Raw genomic sequence first — 23,640 nt, 5'->3', positions numbered from 1 at the left:
ACGCCATGTTGATTGAAAGCAGGCAGCCTGGTAGTTTCAGTGGGTCAGTCACGAGCTTTATGTCAGTTACTCTGTACAAAATGCAGATAGTGACACGACCTGCAGATGACATAGCATCGGGAGCCCCGGGCTGCACTTCTGTGCTGCCGCTCAAGGAACTTCTGGCAGGGGCCCAGGGCCTGCCTTACACGTGGGGCAGGGACTGCGTGCTCCAAGGGGGAGCGTGTTCTTACCTCTCTGTAACTCAGTCTCATCTCACCAGGAGCATCACCCTTAGTGAGACATATTTCTTCACTGCACACGTCTACCTTTTGTATTAACACATCATAGGCAACACAAATGAAAGTTAATAGCAGATATACTTTTAATATGATGCAGAGGGACCTTTCACCGTGCGAGTTAGGAAGTGAGTTTGCAAAGTGGCAGTTATTCCAACCAAGGTAGTTGGGTACATATCTTTTGTCACTTCAGAAATTGACTCTGTGTGTGTGTGTGTATAGTCAGTACATTATTTTTTTTACCTATTTGTTGACATCTTAATAATTTCAGGGATTATTGAAACTAGTTAATTACAGAAAGAGAATTTGGATTTACAGATGTCAGTTATGTCCAAATTACAGCAGTTTGGTTCTAATTTTCCTACCTTTTTACCTGCTTTCCGTGACTGTCTCTTGAGGACACCGTGCTAGTCCCAGTGTTGTCCCCGACTGCGGAGGATCAGGTCTGTGGCTGATAAATGGAGGCCCCCCCGGCTGGCAAAGTGCGGCCTCTCCCCTACTTGCCGTCGTGTAATCCGCACGGCAGCCCTGCCAGGCGGGCGTGGTCAAGGTGAGGGTCCGGGAGTCTCACAGTGATCAGTGCCAGGCCGGGTGGCCCTTGTTTAGCATCCGCCTCCCCGGCTGCAGTGTGGCTGTGAGGGCGGCGTCTGTGAAGGCTCCCCTGTGCATGGAGAGGTGGATGACTTTGGAGCCATCACACCAAAGCTCCCCGGCGGGGAGCGCGAGCACGTGCGCACCTGTGGGTAAGGTGCCGGCCGCCGCTGCCGGTGTAGATGGCAAGGTCTCCAGGAGGTCAGGGGAGGAGGAACGGCCTCTCCAGTTTTCTCTCTGTGGAGACTTTGAGGGCACGATAAAACTCCTTTGGAACTGGGAAAGTATTTTGAAAATATGAAGCAAGTGTGTTTTCGTCCCCACGTCCATAGATCACCTTCCCCAGCCCGTCCACAAGGATGATCCGGGTGCTGACCAGAGAATAGAGGGGAGAGGGGCACCATGCTGGTGGTGGTGGCCCTGAGCCCAGGACTCTGGTCTGACACCGGGGACACGCTGCGCCAGGGTCCCAACCAGCAAGAGAGGAGGGAGCTGGCCGCACAGGCTTCCCGCTGCCGTGAGGACGCGGCGGGCTGGGGGGAGACCTCCCGTGTCCCCCACCATCGGCAGTGCCCCATCATCACCGCTGGAGAAGGCCTGGAGCTGCAGTGTCATTGGAATGGAAACGGAGGGAGGTAGGGAGGGGGCCGCACAGGTTCCTGACAGCCGGTGTGCAGAGCGAGGGGGGGAAGCTCCCGGGTCCCTGGCCTGTTGGCTGCAGGAGGTGCTGAGCCCTAGTTGACATCAGACGGTTCCAGGTGTCCTCCCCTCTTTGTACCTCAGCTTGACCTCACAGGAGAGGGGGCGTCTGGCCGGTAGGTTGGAGACACTAGTCACACACCTCTGAGGGGCCCTGGGAGCGGGGACGGCGGAGCTGCGGGGGCCCCTGCTCCCACCGGTTCGGTACCGGCCCCGCCCCCTGCTCTTGGCTAGTCTCCCTGCCGCGGAGTTCCTGTTCTGTGCTCGCTTCTTCATGCACGAGCAGGAAGTCCCGCATCTACGAAGGACACGCCCATCTTTTCCAGTTGGCCTCCACGGTGGCCCCGCCGCCTTTGTTGAACTGCTTAGTCATGAAGACAGTAGCAGCCCCTCTCCTTGGTTGTTTTTTTTTAACGTATGTATTCTTAAGCCATTCTGACGGGTGTCAGGTGATATCTCATTGTGGTTTTGACTTGCCTTTACGTAATGATTAGCGATGTTGACAGTCTTTTCACGTACTTGTTGGCCGTTTGTTAGTTTGCTTTGGAAGAAAATGTCTTCAGATCCTCTGCCCTGTATTAAGCAGACTGTTTGTTGTCTGCTGAGTTGTATGGATTCTGTACGTATTTTAGGTATTATATAATGATATATCATTTGTTATATGATCTGCAAATATTTTCCCCCATTCCACAGGTTGCCTTTTCATTTTGTGGATGGTTTCCTTTGCTTTTCAGAAGCATTTTAGTTTGATGTTGCTCAGCTTGTTTAATTTTGCTTTCATTGCCTTTGCTTTTGGTATCAAATTGAAAAAATCACTGCCGAGGCCAACCGAGTGAAGGAGTATTTTCCTATGTTTTCCTCTTAGAGTTTTATGGATGATCCATTTTTCTAGGTTGTCCTTTTTGTTGATGTCTAATTGTTCATGGTAGTCAGTTATGATCCTTTGTATTTCTGTGGCATCAGTTGTAGTGTCTCCTCTTTCATTTCTAATTTTATTTGACTCCTTTGTGCATTTTTTTCTTAGTGAATTTAACTAAGTTTGTCTATTTTGTTTAACTTTTCAAAAAACCAGCTCTTAGTTTCACTGATCTTTTCTATTGTCTTTTTAGTCTCTATTTCATTTATTTCTGCTCTGATTGTTATTTCCTTCCTTCTGCTGACTTTGGGCTTAATTTGTTCTTCTTTTTCTAGTTCCTTGAAAAGACTAAAGCTAAACGCGGCATATTGTTGGGTCTTGTTCTTAGTTTATTCAGCCCATCTGTGTCTTTTGATTGGCGAATTCAATCCGTTTACATTTAGAGTAATTATTGATAGGTACGGACTTACTGTTGCCGTTTTGTGAGTGTGTTTTGGTTGTTTTAGTACCAACACCAGAGCTTCCGGATTGTGTCTTGTCCTTGTGGAGGCCCGCCTTGCTCCCCTGGGCTGCCCTCCTGACCACAGAGGCTCTCTTTTTCTGTGGAAGTCCTTATTACTTGACCACGGGTTCCTTTAAAATGAAGAATCTGCCATTTTTTCCTTGAGATGTTACAGGCAAGGGGAAAAGCAATATTAAGGAGCTTTGATTAGGAAGAAAAAACCCAGATTAGGAAGAAAAAACCCAGCATGTCTAGTTTCCAGTTCTGTTTATTGCTTTTCACCTAATTATCTCATTTAATTAGATTAACGTTACCTTCCCATGTTCCATCTAATAAATGCATTTCCATGTGAATTGGTTACATCTTTGTTCTGCTCATGGATTTGCTTTTGATAGACACATACAGGTATTTCCAGGGGGTTTTAAATTTTGTTCTGCAGAGCTTTTTTCTCAATATTTATATATAAATAGAGTTGACGGTTAATGTTTTGTGTTACTATTAATTCCCTAAAGAGATTCGGTCAGGTAGTTAGAAGTCATTTTTTCTTATAAGACTGGGTCTAGTCTCCTTAAAATGAGCCGTAAGTCTGCCATTAGCAGAGAAAATGGTTTCTAGTTGTCATTGAGATCTTATAAAATTCCCACATGGGCACTTTGGAAATTATTCAGACTTCTATGGTAACATGAAGGAGGGATTTGTGGCTGCTGCGTATTTTTATATGTTGGAGAGCAGTGTTAACATTGTAACTATTGTCATACTTAGGATTGGTGTCATTGTGCTTCAGCCACATTCTTGCCGATGTCAGTGCTGAGCCACCCGCACGTCCCCGAGTCCTCCCCCTGGTCCAGCAGTGTCAGCATTTTAACTTATTCTTGGTATAATACTCGCTCTTACATCAACTTGTATAGGGGCTTTCCTTTTTAGCTGTAAAAATAGCTACGTGGTGTGTTCTGATATGTGTTGAAGCTGACGTGATGGAAATTAATTTACAAGTTGTAGGTGTCAAGTATAAACCCAGGAATATGGCATGGGGATCTGCTGGGGGGTCAGGAATTGAAATCAAGACGGTTGCAACTTTCACATTTGTAGGCAGCACGTTAGATGCTTTTGTAGGTCCCACGTTAGATGCTTTTGGGGCGTGCAGTGGGGTGTGCAGTGCAGAGCAGCAGTGAGGTGTGCAGTGGGGTGTGCAGCGGGGTGTGCAGTGGGGTGTGTAGTGGGGTGTGCAGCGCAGAGCAGCAGTGAGGCAGGGGCCCTGCGTTAGACAGACAGCCGGGCCTGAATCCTGTGTGGTCGTCTGTTGGAGTACAGGCTAAGTTGCTGTGACAGAGACCCCCAATACGGTGATGTAAGTAAGATGAAGCTCCTTTCCTCCTGCCCAGCAAGGCAGAGCTGAGCAGGTAGGGCCAGTGGGCTGGCGGCTCCTCCGCATGTGGCTTATCTGAGTCCCAGGTGTGGGTCCGGTTCTCACTTCTCTAAGGGTAGCAGGAAGGGGAAGGAGGTCGAGGGCGTGAGCAGCTCTTTTGAAGCACCTGGGAAGTACGTTCTCTCCATTCACATCGGGTTGCAGGAAGTAGGTGCACAGCCACCCTGAGCCCAGAGGAGGCCTGGAGAACTGTGGCCACAGGCCTTGCTCCAGCTGAGCAGCAGAGGGGGCAGTTCTGCTTCTGAATGGGCGAGGGGTACTGGGCAGTCTCTGCCGGCAGCCTTGACCAAATTACGCTTTTGAGTCTGTTGTAAAATGGAAGCTGTTAAAATATTTACTGAAAATTATGAAGCATTTGTAAAAATACCTTCCTCAAAAGATATCCATGGGCTTCCCTGGTGGCGCAGTGGTTGAGAGTCCGCCTGCCGATGCAGGGGATACGGGTTCATGCCCCGGTCCGGGAAGATCCCACATGCTGCAGAGCGGCTGGGCCCGTGAGCCATGGCCGCTGAGCCTGTGCGTCCGGAGCCTGTGCTCCGCAACGGGAGGGGCCACAACAGGGGGAGGCCCGCGTACCATAAAAAAAAAAAAAAAAAAAAAAAAAAAAAAAGATATCCATGAAGACACAGGGGTATACATTTAATAAATATAGGTGCCCTTCCATATTTTCCATTTACTTCTCTTGTTAGTATTTCTGGACACAGCTCTCATGTTGAAATAGATAACGGCGTTAGTTTCTATCACCACGGGACAAACTACCGCGCGCCTAGTGGCTGCAGCAGCACACAGCTCACGGACCCCGCGGGTCAGGAGGTGGAGCCCCGTGTGGCCGCGCCCTGTGCTTGGGGCCCCACAAGGCTGCAGTCGGGGTGTTGGCCGGGCCCACGGCTCACCTGGGGGCTTGGCTGCTTCACCTGGGTTCTTGGCAGAATTCTTTTATTTTTTCAAATTGTTTATTTATTTGAATTATTTATTTTTGGCTGCATTGGGTCTTCGTTGCTGTGTGCGGACTTTCTCTGGTTGCGGTGAGTGGGGCTACTCTTTGCTGCAGTGCACGGGCTCTAGGCATGCAGGCTCAGGAGTTGTGGCTTGCAGGCTCTAGAGCGCAGGCTCAGTAGTTGTGGCGCACGGGCTTAGTTGCTCCGCGGCATGTGGGATCTTCCTGGACCAGGGCTTGAACCCGTGTCACCTGCATTGGCAGGCAGATTCTTAACCACTGCGCCACCAGGGAAGTCGCTCGGCAGAATTCTTGTCTGTGCGCTTGTAGGATGGAGGTGCCCAGTTTCTTGCTTCCTGTCAGCTGTTGGACACCCCTGGGCCCCAGAGGCCACCCCCAGGTCCTAAATCCCCATCCCAAGATCCCACAGGGTCCCTGCTGGTGGGCCTTCCCACCAGGGCCGCTGGCCTCGGGCAGCAGGAGGGTTTCTGCAGTGGGTCTGCAGACATCTCAAGTAGATAACTCGCTGTGGCTGTGACATCCTGCCTCCTTTGCCAGCTCTGGTGGTCAGAAACAAGGCTCTGGTCCTGCCACACTCACGGTGACGGGATTTCACACTGGCATCCACGGAGGCCCCCTGAGAGTGTATCCACCACAACGGCTGTGTTTCATCTAAAATAAATTCTCAGTTTTATTCCAAACTGAGAATTACTGTTTGTTTCGCATTGTTGTTTCATGGGTTTCGGTAAAATGTCAGTGGGGACTTTTTATTAAATTAGAAGTACTAGTCTGTATTACTTCATGGGAAACATTAAGAAAGAGAGAACACGAACCTGAGAAGGCAGGTGGGAGGGGGTGTCTCCTGCTCACTATTGTGGTTGAATGGACACTGCTGGGTGCCCAAGGTTGGGTGTCATGGGACATAGTCCACAAGCCAGCACTATTGTGCTCGGAGAATGTGAAAAGCCCGGCGGTCTGCCCACAGAGCCTAGCCTAGCTCAGGAGTTTGCTGCTTTCTGTCTTGCTGTCCTTTAGTCCTATTACAGCAGCTGCACTGTGAAGCCTGTGTGGTGCTGCTGGCCCATGGCTTGTTTAGAGTCTGTGAAGCTTGACGGAGATCGAATCACACATGAGGAAACACCACACAGCTGCCATACATTTGGTGCCAAAACTAGCCTCAGAAGTTGTAACTGTCATATAATGTAGTCAAAGAATTCTTTAAAAAAACAAAAGGCTATTTTTAATAGCCTGAGATCCAAAATGTGTTTGTAGCACTGTGATGTCCTCTTGTTGTGATCTGGATGTTATTCCTCATCTCAGTCCAAAGTCCAGTCTGTCGGGAACACGGAGCATCACTGTAGTGACAGAATCCTGTAGTGTCCATCCATCTGTCCACCTGTCTGTCCACCCGTCCAGCAGACAGCTGCTGAGTTCCTGCTGTGCTCCAGCCCCGTGCTGAATCTAGACACAGGCACAGCCTCGTGGACCTTGCTCTTAAGGAAATTTCAGTTCTGTGTGACCCAGACCAAGAAAGCAGTGATGTCGTTTCTGTTCTCACATGGTTTAATATTCTGGTAATAAGATTGTTTTAAAATTTTAGTTAAATGCACTTATACATGTGTAACTGGAAGTGGATAAATGTGCTATTTGAGAGGATAATAGAAACGATTAGCTCGGTCGTTCAACTTCTAACACTTAGTTACTGGGTGCTGACTCTGCACGAGTCCCTCATCTAGGTCTGAAACTGAAACCAGGTGTAAGTGACTGGCTACTTTGCCGCTTTCCATTCCTGGGCCGTCTCTGATTTGGACAGATGAGTGTCCTGGGTAAGGAGGGGGCTGTAGCAGGTGAGGATCCCTGGAGGGCCTCCCGCCAGGGCTCCAGCTGGCAGCTGTGCTCACGGGCCCCCCCACCCCGCGCTGCCGCTCCCGCTCCAAGGTTTTGTCTGAAGTGCGGATCGCTGAGATTGTCTAACTCAAGACAGACAGATGGAGGGCTCGCGTGAGGATGGGACGGTCCCCACCTCTAGTCAGAACAAAAGAGATCTGAGTGCTTTGTTCTTAAGACCAGATCCTCACCTTGCGCTTCAAAGGATGGGTGAAAACTTTTGTTCATCTGGCAAAGGTCCCTTTCAGAAGAAGGGAACTTGGAGATAAAAGGAAGAGGATAACAATTCCAGAGCTTAAAGTGAGATGCTGTCTTTTATTTTTCCAGGTGAAGGAGTGAAGTGGGACTTAACTTTAGGCTGAATGATCAGTTCAGCGATTTGTGGTCACACAGCAGTGGGACTGTAGGTCTTAGTGTGCCATAAACTTACAGACCGCTGATGAAAGGTGTCAGGTGGAATAATTTATTTAGCATGCCTTGAGGTATGGAAACCTGTCATTTAAGAACAAGACAGCAAGGTGTGCGCCATGCCTAAGTAGCTCTGTCCAGGTGGGAGGCTGCTGGGAGGCAGGCGCTGTGGACTCTCTGTGTCCAGGTCTCCAGGTGTGGATCCTGCCGGGCCTCGGCACCTCTGCTCTGCCGGGTGCTGGCACCTGTGCCTGGGGGTCTGGTTACTGTGACAGCCTTGCGATGGTACCGCCCAGCACCAGCGGTGGCCGCGTGGAGTCGGGGACCACGGCCCTGGGTTGTGGTGCCCCACCCCTGGGGTCTCGCCTTCACAGAGGGCCGGGCGAGACGTCCCACACAGACGGAGGGACACAGCTCGCAAGCCCGCCCTCGCTTCCAGTCGCATACTGGTTGGAAAGCGGACACCCTTTCTAGCAGTGGTGCCATGACTGTGCTGTGAGCAGCTTATGCCTTTGCACTTGGATAACCCTCTTTGACTAACCACCCAGAACGTACTTGTTTTCAGCTTGTAGGTCCAGAAAAAGAACAGTATTTGTAGGAAAAGTTTTCAGGTGGAAGGGTATCCTTCCCTGGGAACTCACGTGGCCTTTCTTATAGTAACAACGTCACTGTCCTCAAAAAGAACGGCACCCAGTGCCAGGCCAGAGCGCCCTCTCCCGACCCAGTGGCCGGGCTTCCCAGCAGGCCGGAATCGGGGGACGCGCGTGCTGCCCCGTTGCTGACGCTGCGCCGTGTGTCCGGGCGTCCTCCCTGTTTCTGCCAGACGCGAGTCCGGGGCAGTGAACCTGTGCAGAACAGTCCGGCGTCAGGGTTGGTTCTCCTGAGGCCGCCTTCCTGCCCCGTCCTGGCGTGGTCTCCCCCGTCGCACGAGGACCTACGTGTCCAGCCCTGGGGCCGCCCGGTGGCCTCGCTTTACCTCCATCACCTCCCTAGAGGCCCGTCTCCACAGACAGTCTAACTCCGAGGTCCTGGGGATCGGGGCTCGGCATGAGGGTTCTGAGGGGACGCGCTGTAGTCCTCCCAGTGTGCACCACGTGGAAAGTAACCCCCGTGAGGGGGCCCCGAGGGCGCCACATAACAGGCACGTCTGCGGGTGCCTGCGTGCCTCCCTGCACTGGGCCCAGCCTCACCACCTCCCGTTTCCTTTCTGTCCGGCAGGCCTGGCAGCTGCGCTTCAGCCACCTCGTGGGCTACGGCGCCAAGTACTACTCCTACCTGGTGTCCAGGGCAGTGGCGTCCATGGTCTGGAGGGAGTGCTTTCTCCGGGATCCATTTAACAGGTAAGAAGCCGGGGGTCTCACGGCCTGCTGCGTCCCCGCAGGATGCTGGGGCCTCTTCCCAGCGGGAGCCCGGACCTGGCGCCACGGGTCCTTAGAAGGAGCTTCCTGTGAAAGCCGAGCGCTGACTGAGGCCTGGTCTCACGGTCATTCAGAGCTGTCTGTCTGCACCACACAGGTCGCAGGGTCAGGCGGCCTCGCCGCGCAGGTGGCGATGCCGGGAGCGCCCTCGAGTTTCCCACGCAGGTTATTACATTAGTCCCAGCAGCCTTGGCAGAGCAGGAGTTTCCGTAAGAGGAAACTGAGGCTCAGAGGGGGTGATCTGTTCAAGGCTTCACAGTGAACGACTGGACTAAGATGAGAACCAGGTCTGCTGATTGCTAGTCCCGTCTCCCCCCTCGCCGATCCCCTCAGCTCTTCGGCAGTGAATCATCACATTCAATTCCGGGATCTCTGAACTTGAGTCTGATGTAACAGAATTCTTAGACGTGTCACAGCTCGGTGCCCACGTGCTGTTGTGTCCTCCACCCCCTGCACACTGTAGACATTTGGTCTGCTTTTTAAATTTTATTATTTTCAAAGGCTCTGAAGCCCAAATTGAGTACCATAAATCAATTCTGGGCATTATAATTCTTTACTGAAGATTTCTATAAAATAGGCAAAATACTATCTTGTTTAAGGGAATCACACTTTACTAGAAAACCATATACTTTTAAATACATGTATTCCCCAGTATTTATATCTTGTTTATGTATGCATTCTCACCTACACATGCAGTTGCTATACCTTTATGGGCATGTAAAAGTAAGCTAGTAAAAAGGCTCAGTGGACTAGAAAATTTCTGACCTCTACCAAAAGATCCCTTTTGATCCCAGTCCTGAAAAGTCTCCCGGTTGGAAGCAGCAGGGCCGAGGCCAGGCGGGGCCTCTCAGCTGCCCTGTCCACGCCCCCTGCCTCGGGGCAGCGGGGCCTCAGTGCTCCCTTCAGGGTGGAGCCAAGATGAGCGTTTGATGTCATCCTGTTGCTGAGGGTGAAGCGCTGGCAACATCTCCGATTAGAGACCCTGTTGGCAAACTTGCCCACGTAAAGCTCCTCCGGAAGTAGTGGAATGAAAACATACTTTATTTAACTTCAGTTATGTGCATTAAAGGAATCGCATTTTCTATTTAAAGAAAGAGAGTGGCCATGAATTTAGAGAATTTCTGTCTGCCCCCCTTCGAGTGTTACGGACACTGTTCCTTATCGAATCCAGCTGACGAAGAGCAGCACACAGCAGAAATGTTCTCTGTTATCCTTAGCCAGGGCTTCCTGGTGTAATTAACCCTCTCCTGACAGCTTTTTTGACTTACTCTTGGGTCAGAGTGTTATTTTTCTCTCTGTTGGGTGCCATTTCAAATTCTTTTTTGATAGAAGAGCATAAATGATTTCAAATCTCACTTTAGATGAATCCTATAGATGATGGAGAATGGGGTATGATTTTCTACTTGTTCTGTACCACATAAATCCTTTCTAGAAAGAGCATGCTTGCTCTTATAGTAAATGTATCACTGCTGGTCTGTCTTCGTAGAGTAGGTTAAAAATCGGTATGAGATTTTTAGAAGCCAGAAGATAATGAAGGGAGGCTTTTCTGAATTTGATATCAGTGTGGCTTCATTTGGGGAACTCGGGCGGGGGTGGGTGCGTGCATGCAGGCTCCAGTGACAGTCCTCTTCTTCCCAGGGCGGCGGGGGAGCGCTACCGCCGGGAGATGCTGGCGCACGGTGGGGGCAAGGAGCCCCTGCTCATGGTGCAAGGTAAGCCCACGTGAGATGTGCTTTTTGTTTTTTAAGGTTTGTGTGTTAACATTAGCACTTTGGGTTTTGTTTTGTGTCATCTGTGATGAAAGATGTTTCCAATTTTGTCTATTTGTTTTTTCTTTTAAAGACATGATGCTTCAGCTGTGCACTTTGTTCTGAGCATCTGTTTCATGGTGTCCCAAATAAGTTAGTGAGTGTGATTTATTGAGATTGAGAAAAAATTTCAGGCTTGAACTCTCAAAATGTTACTAATACTCTAATAGGAAACTTAAGTTATTGTAAATTCTCAGAAAATTTGCTTTCAGATTTTAATAGGTTACAGTGTGTTTCTCTGGCCTAAAGAACTCATTTCTTATTCCCTTATGAAGCCTAGCAATACATTTGTTAGAAATTCCAAGGCATCAGGGTGGATTTTTTACTCAAAAAATTAGAACCTAATTCTTCTCTTAGACATCTCACGATGCTTGTTTTCCTAGGTGTTTTTTAAGTATTTCCACTGAAAATTTAATTGTGAATGGAGGTGACCGTCATGATGTTTCTTAGAATGTTCTCAGAAATATTTCAAGGAAACGTGGGTGATACTGGGTGCTCTCAGGACGCCGGCAGTTCTATGCGGCCGGTCCCTCTGACTGTCTGATGAAAGTGCATTCAGGAGATGACTCCCAGTCTTAGGGGGATGCTGTCTTCCTAGTGGTAACGGAGCAGTCCCGCTCGTGATGGGTTGAGGTGACGTCCCTTGCGCACATCTGTTGTACCTGCTGTCCCCTCGGGCAGGGCTGTAGCTGCTCACATGCCAGGCACTGGAGGTGACAAAATCCTGCTGGGGACCTCGATTCCGTCAGCTTTTCTGGGAGGGTTTGTTCGTCCAGGCTCGGTCAGCCAGCCCAGGCTGCCTGCAGTGTCCTGTAGCCCTGCTGTGCTTTGGGGGTGACACCCTGGTCTCCCATCAGTGATTGCGCCTCGGGCCACCCTCTCGACGAGGAGGCTTGTGATGCCCCCCACTTTTCTGGCTGATCCTGCCGGCCCTTGTTGAATTCTGCTACGTCCAGTCACTGTTTTAAATGGGTTTCGTGTACTGATTGATGGGAGTCTTCCAGCAGCCCTCTCAGGTCGGGTGATCAGTACCCTCTTACCGATGGCGGAACAGCTCAGGTCCCGGCCCTGTGGTGCAGCAGAGATGTTGGAGCCTGGGACTTGCGACCACAGGGACCGAGCTCTGAGCAGCTCCCTGGGTAGGAATGCCGGCCGCGGGCCCCTTGTGGACTCGGGAAATTACTCGGCTCATGACATGGCGCCCTTTGGGCTGGTAGCTTATGGTGCCGCGTGGACAGCCCGCTGTGAGTGGGGGCAGCAGAGGCTCCAGGGCTGGTCCTCATGCGGATGTTCTGGTGGGAAAGCTCTCTCTCAGCAGCGGTGCTTAGTTTATCCTTCCTGACACCAGGGTCTAAACGCCATCTGCACATAAATATTAGCTTACATTTGGCTCCAGCAAAAGAAAAATACTAAATCCTTTACAGTGTTGTCTTTTGGTTGGTGTATTTTTCTGCTCTGCTTCCGAGATGGTTTTATCATCTCTGTGGAAATTCTGTTCTTCGTATGAAACATTTTTGTGTGAAGAAAAAATATTTTTCCACACTGAAACTCACACTCATGAGAGAAAAACAAGCCTGTGGTTCAAACTAGAAATGAGAACGTATTCAGGTCACAGCCGACACCAGTGATAGAACAGCTCGGCTTGTAAGCGTTGCCCACCTCCTTAGTCACGTGATCTGTTACACGGCGGGTGGACGGGGCCCACGCAGAGGGTGCTACGCCAGTCGTCACTCCGTAGGGTTGGGTTTGTAAGACAAGATCAGCAGTGGTGTCCCCTCTTCCTGTGTGCGAACGGCCAGCCTGCACCCCCAAAGCAAGAGCGTCCTGCATGGTGGCTGATAGCATCGGGGTGGCCCGAGGGGTGACCGAGAGTACTCAGCGTCGTGATACGAAGGCATCGACATTCTAGTTGGTATTAATTCTGGGATGGAAATGCAATGTTTAAAGGTGCGTCATCTGTTTTATTTAACTACTTACTAGGTAAATGCGAAGACGTATGTTAAGTAGCAGAGGGTAAAGAATCCGTACCTTCCAGTTACGTCCCTCTGTGACCAAATGCCACCTTTGTTAACCTTACTGAAGACACAACAACGCTTCAGGTGAACGCCGAGCCACTCCTTAGAGTCAGGATCCCGTGCTGGTGCTCTTCGTATGACCTACTCAAATCCAACACACCAGTGCTTTTGATCTCTGAACGATAAACACCTCACAGGTGAACCTTGAGCTTGCTCGCCTTCTTTAGAGTCGCGCCTTCTTTAGAGTCGCCGTCAGGTCTGAAGGGAGCGCCGCCCTGTGTGCCCAGGAGCCTCAGGGAAGATCCACGTGTGGCAACACAGATTTTTCTTCAAGCGTCTATAGTTTTTTCTTCTCAAAACTCTAAACACCATTGGAAGAAAACAAAATAGTGGTTAAGAAAGGAAGTATTTCCTTCCTCGGGGGGCGGCAGGGGGGAGCAGTCACATTGCACGGTAAAACAGAATTGGATTTGCAGTTACCAGCTCTGGTGCTTACCAAATTCCTTGACCAAGTCGATTTCCATAAGGGACACAAAATGTGATTTGACTTCAAAACACTTCTTTCTAAATTGTGTCCTTACCTAGTGTTAAACGCATCCATAGCACATGTAAGGATGTCATAAGCAGGATATTCAGTTACTTAATCCTCCACTAAAACACAAGGTGGCAACACACCTGACTGAATTCAACTCTAATTGCCCAGGATTCTGGGGTGAGTTGAACTCTTTGTACATTCCATACAGTGTTTTCTGGTTTAAGTATCACATTTCTTAGTAATAAGAGAACTTAGTTTTTGCTTAAAATAAACCAGGATGATACGACATTTTCATTCATTTTGCCATTTTTTAAAACATATACTAGAAAACTTTTTAGGTGTGCTGTGGTGAACATGACCCAGAGTTCCGTTTCTGCAGAACCATTTCAGAAAACGAATGTCTCTCTAAAAAGATAAACGTACAGTGAGTTTGTAACAAGGAGGTAATACCTGGTACCCACCTGGAACGAGAATTGTTTCTACCACAGCAGGTAGAAGAGGGGTCGGAGCTGTATTATTTCAGCAGTTCAAGAACAACAGGTGAAGTCCCTGCAGGTTACATCTTCCATTGTAAACTGCTTTATCTTTCTTTTATGTTATCCAGAATTCTTGAGTAAATGGCCCTTGTTGAGTTTTTAGGTTCAGATGTTACTTATCTTTAAATAACTAGGAAAAAACCAACACACTGAAAAATCTCCGCTTGCCAGGTGCTTCCTGCTCTGCTCATGTCATCCCTCCAAAGCAGGTCATATTTCCCCATTTCCATAGATAACGAGGCTCATTCTCCTACGTGCCACCTTCCTCCCGATGCCTGCGTCTTCCTCGGTTGATCTTTGAAGGCTGACTTGACACTGAGTTGGTCTTTAGAATGTGAAGATGTCAGTGGCCTGAGCCTTGAGGCCTCAGGGATTCCCAAAGTCTGTGTGTGTTTTCAGTGTCATGTCCTAACTATTCCCACTGACACTGGCAAGGCCTGCCTGACATCCACCGACGAGCAGGAAAATTTTCCGTAATGTTTTCATATAAGCTCTTTAGACTTCTGTGGCAAAGCTGTCAACTTGGTTCATGATCGCTTTTAGTCACAGTCATTCCCATGGGATGACTCTCACCACAGCTGCGTAAGCATGGTGCCCGCCGAGTCTCACGTTTCTGCCTCTGGTTATGGATCCTGTGTGCTCTCGCCTGCAGCCTTGGCACAAAGAATTTTGTGGGGAAAGGAAAGGTTAAAGCCCAAGACTTTAGCGTTCCAAGTGGTTATTTTTAAATATTAAACAACTTTATTTCTGTTCTCCTTTTTAGAAAAGAAACTCTTAGCTTTATGACTTTTGGCCAAAAGCAGTAGGAAAGTAGAGATATAACATTATAACTTGACAGTTTTAAAAAGGACGAAACATCAGATAAGATAAGATGAAAAGGAACAGTAGATAAATTCTCAGCGAAGCTCCCTTCAGTCTGTTTTTCTGTATTGCCAGACTGACTTGTGGAACCAAAGTCTAGAAGCCCCAGGCCTCACCGTAAGCTGATTAAAATCACAAGAACTCACACTTCTGCAGAGCTTTGTGGCTTTCAAAACACATTCGTTGTTGCCATAACTATCCTATATCATCTCTTCTTACTACATCATACTCTTATTCAAGAAACAAGTCAGAAATTTGTGGTGTGTGTTCCAAATGGTCACCCTCGTCCCCCAAGGAGATTAATACAAACAGTGTACAATGGTAACTTCTCTCCTTGGTCCTAGGAGCAGGCAGGGCCCGGAGCTTGGTTTGACACCTTCTCCCCTAGAGGAAGCAGGGCTCCTTGGGGGAAGGGCTGATTCCAGGGCTGGCCTGCAGCACCAGGAAGGAGGAAGATGCTCAGGAATGCACACGAGGATGGGCACGTGTGTCATGGGGGACAGGCTCCCACTATAAACGAACCCTCAACAGCCAGAACGTCAACAATTTGAGCAAAAAAGGCAGCATTGGGATGTAACACAAAGTATAAAGTGTGTATCCATGAGCCCGCCCTGACAGGAATGAGTGAATGAATCAGCGGGGCAGACCTCCTGGGCAGGAGTTCAGATGGTTTCCGTAGGTGCCCCCTGCCCCCTCAGTGTGGGCTGCACGGTGACCTCCCCCTTTCATACTGTGCTCTGGAAGGAAGGGAGAATGACTTTACATGAAACTTGGCCTCGGCCAGGTGTTCAGGGTCAGCACCAGCAAGACGAATCATGCTGTCACGACCCCTGGTGTGATGAGAAGGGCACCTCACCTCTGGGGTCTTCCTTCCCAGGGCGTCACAGACAAGGAGCACCAGAGTCAAGCCTTGGCCCTCTGAGAGGAGGAGATGGCTAGGCCCGCGCTGTGCCCTGGCGCCTGCAGCAGGGTGTGCTGTGCACACCACCCGTGGGCACCTGCTGCGTTAATGCATACTTAAGTGTTAGAGTTTACCTGCAAGGGCAGATGTCTGCTGTGCCGTTAACAACGTGTTATGGGGGTTGAACAAGATGGTGGAATGGAGGAGGGCATGGAGCTCACCTCCCCCGGGGAACACATCAGAAATACATCTACGTGTGGAACTAGCCTCACTGGAAACTAACTGGAAACTGGCAGAAGGACTCCTGTACAAGCAAGGCTGCAATGGGGCAGGAAAGGAAGAAAAGTGATCAGGTCTGGACCTGTGCCCCTGGGAGGGGACTCAGAGGAAAAGAGAGATGGCACAGGCAGAGACCTGCTCTGAGCCGTGAGAGGCACAGACTGGGCACCTCTGTCCTGGCGTCCAGCACAGGGCAGATGAGCCCCAAGCCACAGAGGAAAGGGCGGGTTGAAGGCTCCTCTGGTTCTGGCCAGGTTTCCACCGGCTGCCTTGGTGCACATTCCAGCTCCGCATACTCCACGTCACCAGGCAGCACAGGGTCTACGGCAGAAGACTCATGTGGGATCCAGAGGCCACCAGGGCCAGACAGAGCCTGGACAGGGTGGTGGCAGCCAGTGTTGGCACCTACTCGAGCCAACCTCCCTACTCCCCCTGAAGCCCAGAACTCTGACAGCAGCTGCTCCACCACAGCTCACAGCCCAGTGTGCACTGAGGCTCCACCTGGGCCCCACCCGCCCTGCAGTGTGGTCCTACAATGGGCAGGGGCGGCTGTGAGGGACAAAGGGGACTTTCGCCTGAGGCTTTCTCCACAGAGCCAGGGAACACAGCGGGCACTGCACAGGCCGTGCGTCAGAGACAGCCCAGACCTCTGGCTACAGCCAGCCTGTGCCAACAGCCTGCACAGGCCCCCTTGCTTCAGCATCCCTGCCTCTGCAGCCAGGGTCCCAGTGTAGGGAGAGCAGGGAAAGCACACACGTACAGGGAACAGAGCCAGCCCAGGCCTGACCCTTGGGGCTTCTCCTCCAGCACCTTGGATCAGATCCCACCCCCAGTAGGGCAGTGATGGCCACTGAGCAGAAGGGAAGTCTTGCTTCACACCCAGCTCCAGCCCCAGCTCCTCCACCCCCAGCCCCACCCCCTACCACGGTGAGAGCTTCCAGCACACCCTGAGGAAGACATGACTTGTGCACATCAGAGCCAGCTTCCCACCAAAGGCACTAGACACACACCGTCTGTACAGGGCCAGTGCCTCATAGGAACGTGGTCCCTTCAAGACCATGATAGGAAACTGTTGCACCTAAGTTCATAGAGGCAGAGGAACTGCTCTCAATTGAAGTAATAAGAGAAAAACCCCTGAAAAAAGTAGTAAAACAGAAATAAATTATCAGATAAAGAATTGAAAGCATTGGTAATAAAATTCTTAACTGAATTAGAGAAAAGAATACTTGAGCACAGTGAGAGTTTTAACAAGGAACTAGAAAATATGAAAAAGACCCAATCAGAAATGAAGAATTCAATAACTGAAATCAAAAAACACACTAGAAGGAACGAATAGCAGACTAAGCGATGCAGAAGAACACTTCAGGGATCTGGAAGATACAGTAATGGAAGTCACCTGTTCAGTACAACAAAATGACAAACAAATGTAAAAAAATTAAAAAGGTTAAGAGATCTCTGGATAACATTAAGCGTACCAACATTCACATTACAGGGGGTCCCAGAAGAGAGAAAAGGGTACTGAAAATGTTTTTGAAGAAATTATGGCTGAAAACTTCCCAAACCTGAAGAAGGAAACAGATATCCAGATACAGAAGCACAGAGGGTCCCAAACAAGAGAAACCCAAACAGACCCACACCAAGACATTATAATTAAAATGGCAAAAGTTAGAGAGAGAAGCCTGAAGGCAGCAGCAAGACAAAAATAGTCATATACAAGGGAATTTGCAAAAGGCTACCAGCTGATTTCTCTGCAGAAACTTTGCAGGCCAGAAGAGAGTGGCAATGATATGTTCAAAGTGCTGAAAGGGAAAAGCCTGCAACCTAGGATACTCTACCCAGCAAGATTTTCATTTAGAATCTAAGGAGAGAGAACTTCTCAGACAAGCAAAAACTAAGAGTTCATCAATGCTAAATCTACCCCAAAAGAAATATTAAAGAGTCTTCTCTAAGTGGAAAAGAAGTAAGAATCTACAGGAAAGGGAAAACTCCTACAGGAAAGGGAAAACTCCTACAGGAAAGGGAAAACTCCAATAGGAAAGGCAAATCTATAATAAGGACTGAGGATCAACCACTTAAATAAGCCAGTACAAAGATTAAAAGACAAAAAAAATGTAAAAGCAACTATAACGATAATAAGCAGTTAAGTGATAAACATGAAATATAAAGTATGACATCAGAATCACAAAATGGGGGGAGGAGTAAAAAATGTGGATCTTCTAGAATATGAAGTTAAAGGACTATCAGTTTCAAACAAGTAGGTAAAATTATAGATCAGTATATATATAAGCCCCATGGTAATCACAAATCAAAAACCTACAATAGATACACAAAAACTAAAAAGAAAGGAAAACAAGCATACTGCTAAAGAAAATCATCAAACCACAAAGGAAAAAACAAAAAGAGGAAATGAACAGAGAACTAAAAAAAGCAACTGGAAAACAAGGGAAAAAATGGCAGTAAGTACATACCTATCAGTAATTACTTTAAATGTCAATGGACTAAATGCTGTGATCAAAAGACATACGGTGGCTGATTGATTGGATAAAAAAACAAGACCCTTCTATATGCTGCCTACAAGAGACTTACTTCAGAGCTAAAGACACACACTGAAAGTGAGGGGATGAAAAAAGATATTTCATGCAAGCAGAAATGACAAGACAGTGGGCATAGCAACACTTATATCAGATAAAACAGGTGTTAAAACAAAGGCTATAACAAAAGACAAAGGGCATTATACAATGATAAAGGAACTCAATATAAGAAAAAGATATTACACTCATTAACATATAGGCACCCAGTACAGGAGCACCTAAATATATAAAGCAAATACAGACATAAAGGGAGAAACTGACAATAATACAATAATCTTAGGGGACTTTAACACCCCACTTACATCAATGGACAGATAATCCAGACAGAAAACCAATAAGGTAACAGTGGTCTTAAATGACACAACAGACTAGTTTGACTTAATAGATATCTACAGGACACTCCATCCATATAGCAGAATACACATTCTTCTCCTGTGCACATGGAATGATCTCTAGTATAGATTACATGCTAAGCCACAAAACAATTCTCAAAAAATTGAAGATAGAAATTATATCAAGCAATTTTCCCCAACCACAACAGTCTGAAACTAGACATTAGTTACAGAAGGAAAAATGAAAAAAGGACAAACACGTGGACACTATAAAAACCAATGGGTCAGTGAACAAAGCAAAGAGGAAATCAGAAAATACCTCGAGACAAGTGAAAGTGGAAATACCACTCTCCAAAATCAGTGAAAGCAGAGGGAAGTTCACGGCAAAACAGGCCTTCCTTGCAGCCGCAGAGCACAGGGAGATCAGCTCGGTGCTTTGTGACCGCCTGGAGGGGTGGGATGGGAAGGGTGGGAGGGAGGGAGATGCATGAGGGAAGGGATGTGGGAACGGATGTGTATGTATGACTGATTCACTTTGTTATAAAGCAGAAACTAATTAAAAAAAAAAAAAAGAGAAATCTAGAAACAATAAATGCTGGAGAGGGTGTGGAGAAAAGGGAACACTCTTGCACTGCTGGTGGGAATGTGAATTGGTACAGCCACTATGGAGAACGGTATGGAGGTTCCTTAAAAAACTACAAATAGAACTACCATATGACCCAGCAATCCCACTACTGGGCATATACCTTGAGAAAACCATAATTCAAAAAGAGACATGTACCAGAATGTTCATTGCAGCTCTATTCACGGTGGCCCGGAGCTGGGGACAACCTGGGTGTCCATCATCGGATGAATGGATGGAGAAGATGTGGCACGTGTATACAATGGAATATTACTCAGCCATGAAAAGAGGCGAAACTGAGCTGTTTGTAATGAGGTGGATGGACCTGGAGTCTGTCATACAGAGTGAAGTTAGTCAGAAGGAGAGAGGCAGATACCGTATGCTAACACATATATACGGAATTTAAAAAAAAAATGTCGTGAGGAGCCTAGGGGCGGGACGGGAATGAAGACGCAGACCTACTTGAGAATGGACTTGAGGATATGGGGAGGGGGAGGGGTGGGCTGTGACGGGGCGGGAGAGAGGCATGGACGTGTATACACTACCAAACGTCAGGTGGATAGATAGTGGGAGGCAGCCGCAGAGCGCGGGGAGATCAGCTCGGTGCTTTGTGACCGCCTGGAGGGGTGGGATGGGGAGGGTGGAAGGGAGGGAGATGCATGAGGGAAGGGATGTGGGAACAGATGTATATGTATGACTGATTCACTTTGTTATAAAGCAGAAACTAATTAAAAAAATGAATAAATAAACTTAAAAAAAAATGGAAAAAAAAAAAAAAAAACTACAAATAGAACTACCATATGACCCAGCAATCCCACTACTGGGCATATACCTTGAGAAAACCATAATTCAAAAAGAGACATGTACCAAAATGTTCATTGCAGCTCTATTCACAATAGCCCGGAGCTGGAAACAACCTAAGTGTCCATCATCGGATGAATGGATAAAGAAGATGTGGCACATATATACAATGGAATATTACTCAGCCATAAAAAGAAACGAAACTGAGCTATTTGTAATGAGGTGGATAGACCTAGAGTCTGTCATACAGAGTGAAGTTAGTCAGAAAGAGAAAGACAAATACCGTATGCTAACACATATATACGGAATTTAAAAAAAAAATGTCATGAAGAACCTAGGGGCAAAACGGGAATGAAGACGCAGACCTACTTGAGAATGGACTTGAGGATATGGGGAGGGGGAAGGGTGGGCTGTGACAAGGCGAAAGAGAGGCATGGACGTGTATACACTACCAAACGTCAGGTAGATAGATAGTGGGAAGCAGCCGCAGAGCACAGGGAGATCAGCTCGGTGCTTTGTGACCGCCTGGAGGGGTGGGATGGGGAGGGTGGGAGGGAGGGAGATGCATGAGGGAAGGGATGTGGGAACAGATGTATATGTATGACTGATTCACTTTGTTATAAAGCAGAAACTAATTAAAAAAATGAATAAATAAACTTAAAAAAAAAAAAAAACAGGCCTTCCTTGAAACACAAGAAAAATCTCAAATTAACAGTCTAACCTACCACCTAACGGAATTAGAAAAAGAAGAACCAACAAAGCCCAAAATCAGGAGAAGGAAGGAAATAATAAAGATCAGAGAGGAAATAAGTAAAATAGAGATTAAAAAAATAGGAAAGGTCAGTAAAACCAAGAGCTGGGGTTTTTTTTTGAAAAGATAAAATTGACAAACCTCTAGCAAGGCTCACCAAGAAGAAAAGAGAGAGGACCCAAAGAAACAAAATAAATGAAAGAGGAAAAGTAATAACCAATACCACAGAGATAAAAAATCATAAAAGAATACTATGCCAATAAACTGGACAACTTAGAAAAAATGGACAAATTTCGAGAAACATACAGCATGCCAAGACTGAATCAAGAAGAAACAATTTGAACACACTGATCACTAGTAGTGAAACTGAATTTGTAGTTTTAAAAAACTCCCAGCAAACAGAAGTGAGGACTGGACAGCTTCACAGGGGAATTCTACCAAACATACAAATAAAAGCTAATACTTATCTTCCTCAAACTATTCCCCAAAATTGAAGAGAATGGAAGACTCCCAAGGTCATTCTACGAGACTACCATTACCCTGATACCAAAACCAAAGATGATACAAAAAAAGAAAATTACAGGCCAATATCTTTGATGAATATAGATGCAAAAATTCTCAACAAAATATTAGCAAGCCAAATCCAAAATATGTAAAAAGAATCATACACCATAATCAAGTGAGATTTATTCCAGGTACGCAAGGATGGTTCAGTACTTGCAAATAAATCAATCAGTGTGGTACAACACATTAATAAAAATCAAATGATCATCTCAAAAGACACAGCAAAAGTATTTGACAAAATTCAGCATCTATTCATGATTAAAACTCTCATCAAAGTTGGTATAGGGGAAATATATCTCAACATAATCAAGAACATTTAGGACAAACCTCGGCTACCATCATACTCAGGAGTGAAAAGATGAAAGCCTTTCCTCTAAATTCAGGAACAAGGCAAAGATGCCCACTCTTGCCATCAATTTAATATAGTATTAGAGGTCTTAGCCACAGCAGTCAGACAAGAGAAAGAAATAAAAGGCATCCAAATTGGAAGGGAAGAAGTCAAACTGTCACTGTTTGCAGATGATGATATTTTATATAGAAAACCCAAAATCTCCACCAAAAAACTATTAGAATAAATAAATTCTGTAAAGTTGCAGGACACAAGATTAATATACAGAAGTCTGTTGCTTTTTCTATCCACTAATAATTATCAGAAAGCAAAACAAAACAATCCTATTTAAAATCACATCAAAAAGCATAAAATACCTAGGAATAAATTAACCAAGAAGGTGAAAATCTAGACACTGAAAACTATAAAAACACTGATGAAGGAAACTGAAGATGATACAAAGAAATGGAAAGATATCCAGTGCTTTGGATAGGAAGAATTAATATTGTTAAAATGGTCATACCTCTCAAAGCAATCTACAGGTTTAATGCAATCCCTATCAAAATACTTATGACATTTTTCACAGAACTAGAATAATCCTAAAATTTGTATAGGACCCCAGAAGACCCAGAATTGTCAAAGCAATTCTGAGAAAAAAGAACAAAGCTGGAGGCATAACCCTCCCAGACTTCAGACTGTACTATAAAGCTACAGTAATAAAAACAGTGTGGTAATGGCACAAAAACACACACAGATCAGTGGAACAGTGAGCCCAGAAATAAACCCAATGCACCTATGGTCAATTAATCTACAACAAAGGGGGCAAGAATAAACAGTGGAGAAAAGACAGTCTCTTCAAAGCTTAACAGCAAAGGAAACCGTCAATGAAACAAAAAGACAACATACAGAATGGGAGAAAATATTTGCAAATGGTATGACCAACAGGGGGTTAATATAAAAAATATATAAACAGCTCATACAACTCAGTATCAAAAAAACAAACAATCCAATCAAAAAATGGGCAGGTCATCTGTGACCTGTGGCCAACAGGCACATGAAAAGATGCTCAACATCGCTAATTATTAAGGAAATGCAAATAAAAACGACAATGAAAGATCATCACACTGGTCAGAATGGCTGTCATCAAAAAGTCTATAAATAAATGCTGGAGAGGGTGTGGGGAAAAGGGAACTCTCATGCACTGTTGGTGGGAATGTAAACTGGTGCAGTCACTATGGAGAACTGTATGGAGGTTCCTCAGAAAACTAGAAATAGAGCCACCGTATGACCTAGCAGTTCCACTCCTGGGTATACTATGTAGAACAAAACGAAAACACTAATGTGAAAAGATACATGCACCCCAGTATTCATAGCAGCACTGTTTACAATGGCCAAGACATGGAAGCGACCCAAGTGTTCATCCACAGATGAATGGATTAAAAAGATGTGATCTCACACACACACACACACACACACACACACACACACACACACATGCAATGGATTATTATTCATCCATAAAAACGATGAAATTCTGCCCTTTGCAGCAACGTGGATGGATCTAGAGAACATTATGCTTAGTGAAATAAAAGCAAGACAAATACTGTATGATATCACTTATATGTGGAATCTAAAAACTAAAACGAACATATACAGCAAAACAGAAACAGACTCACAGATACAGACAACAAACTAGTGGTTACCAGTCGGGGGG

The 23,640-nt window shown here is 46.8% G+C and overlaps 1 protein-coding gene across 2 annotated transcripts in view; it reads left to right on the top strand.

The window, feature by feature from the left end:
- The window catches only part of MIPEP (mitochondrial intermediate peptidase), a 145,564-nt gene that overhangs the window by 110,979 nt on the left and 10,945 nt on the right, over window positions 1-23,640 (top strand). The window contains exons 17-18 of one of the 2 annotated variants that reach the window (XM_081214382.1): window positions 8,803-8,924; window positions 10,641-10,714. In XM_081214382.1, coding sequence (XP_081070508.1) covers window positions 8,803-8,924; window positions 10,641-10,714 — 196 coding nt within the window. The remainder of the gene's footprint in view (window positions 1-8,802; window positions 8,925-10,640; window positions 10,715-23,640) is intronic. The other variant, XM_081214381.1, reaches the window with a different exon arrangement.

This window comes from Mesoplodon bidens, assembly GCF_964165515.1.
Source record: "Mesoplodon bidens genome assembly, chromosome: 17".
In the NCBI taxonomy this organism is placed as follows: Eukaryota; Metazoa; Chordata; class Mammalia; order Artiodactyla; family Ziphiidae; genus Mesoplodon; species Mesoplodon bidens.
Note: the sequence above shows the minus strand (reverse complement) of the source record. Positions and strands in the feature narration are given on the sequence as shown.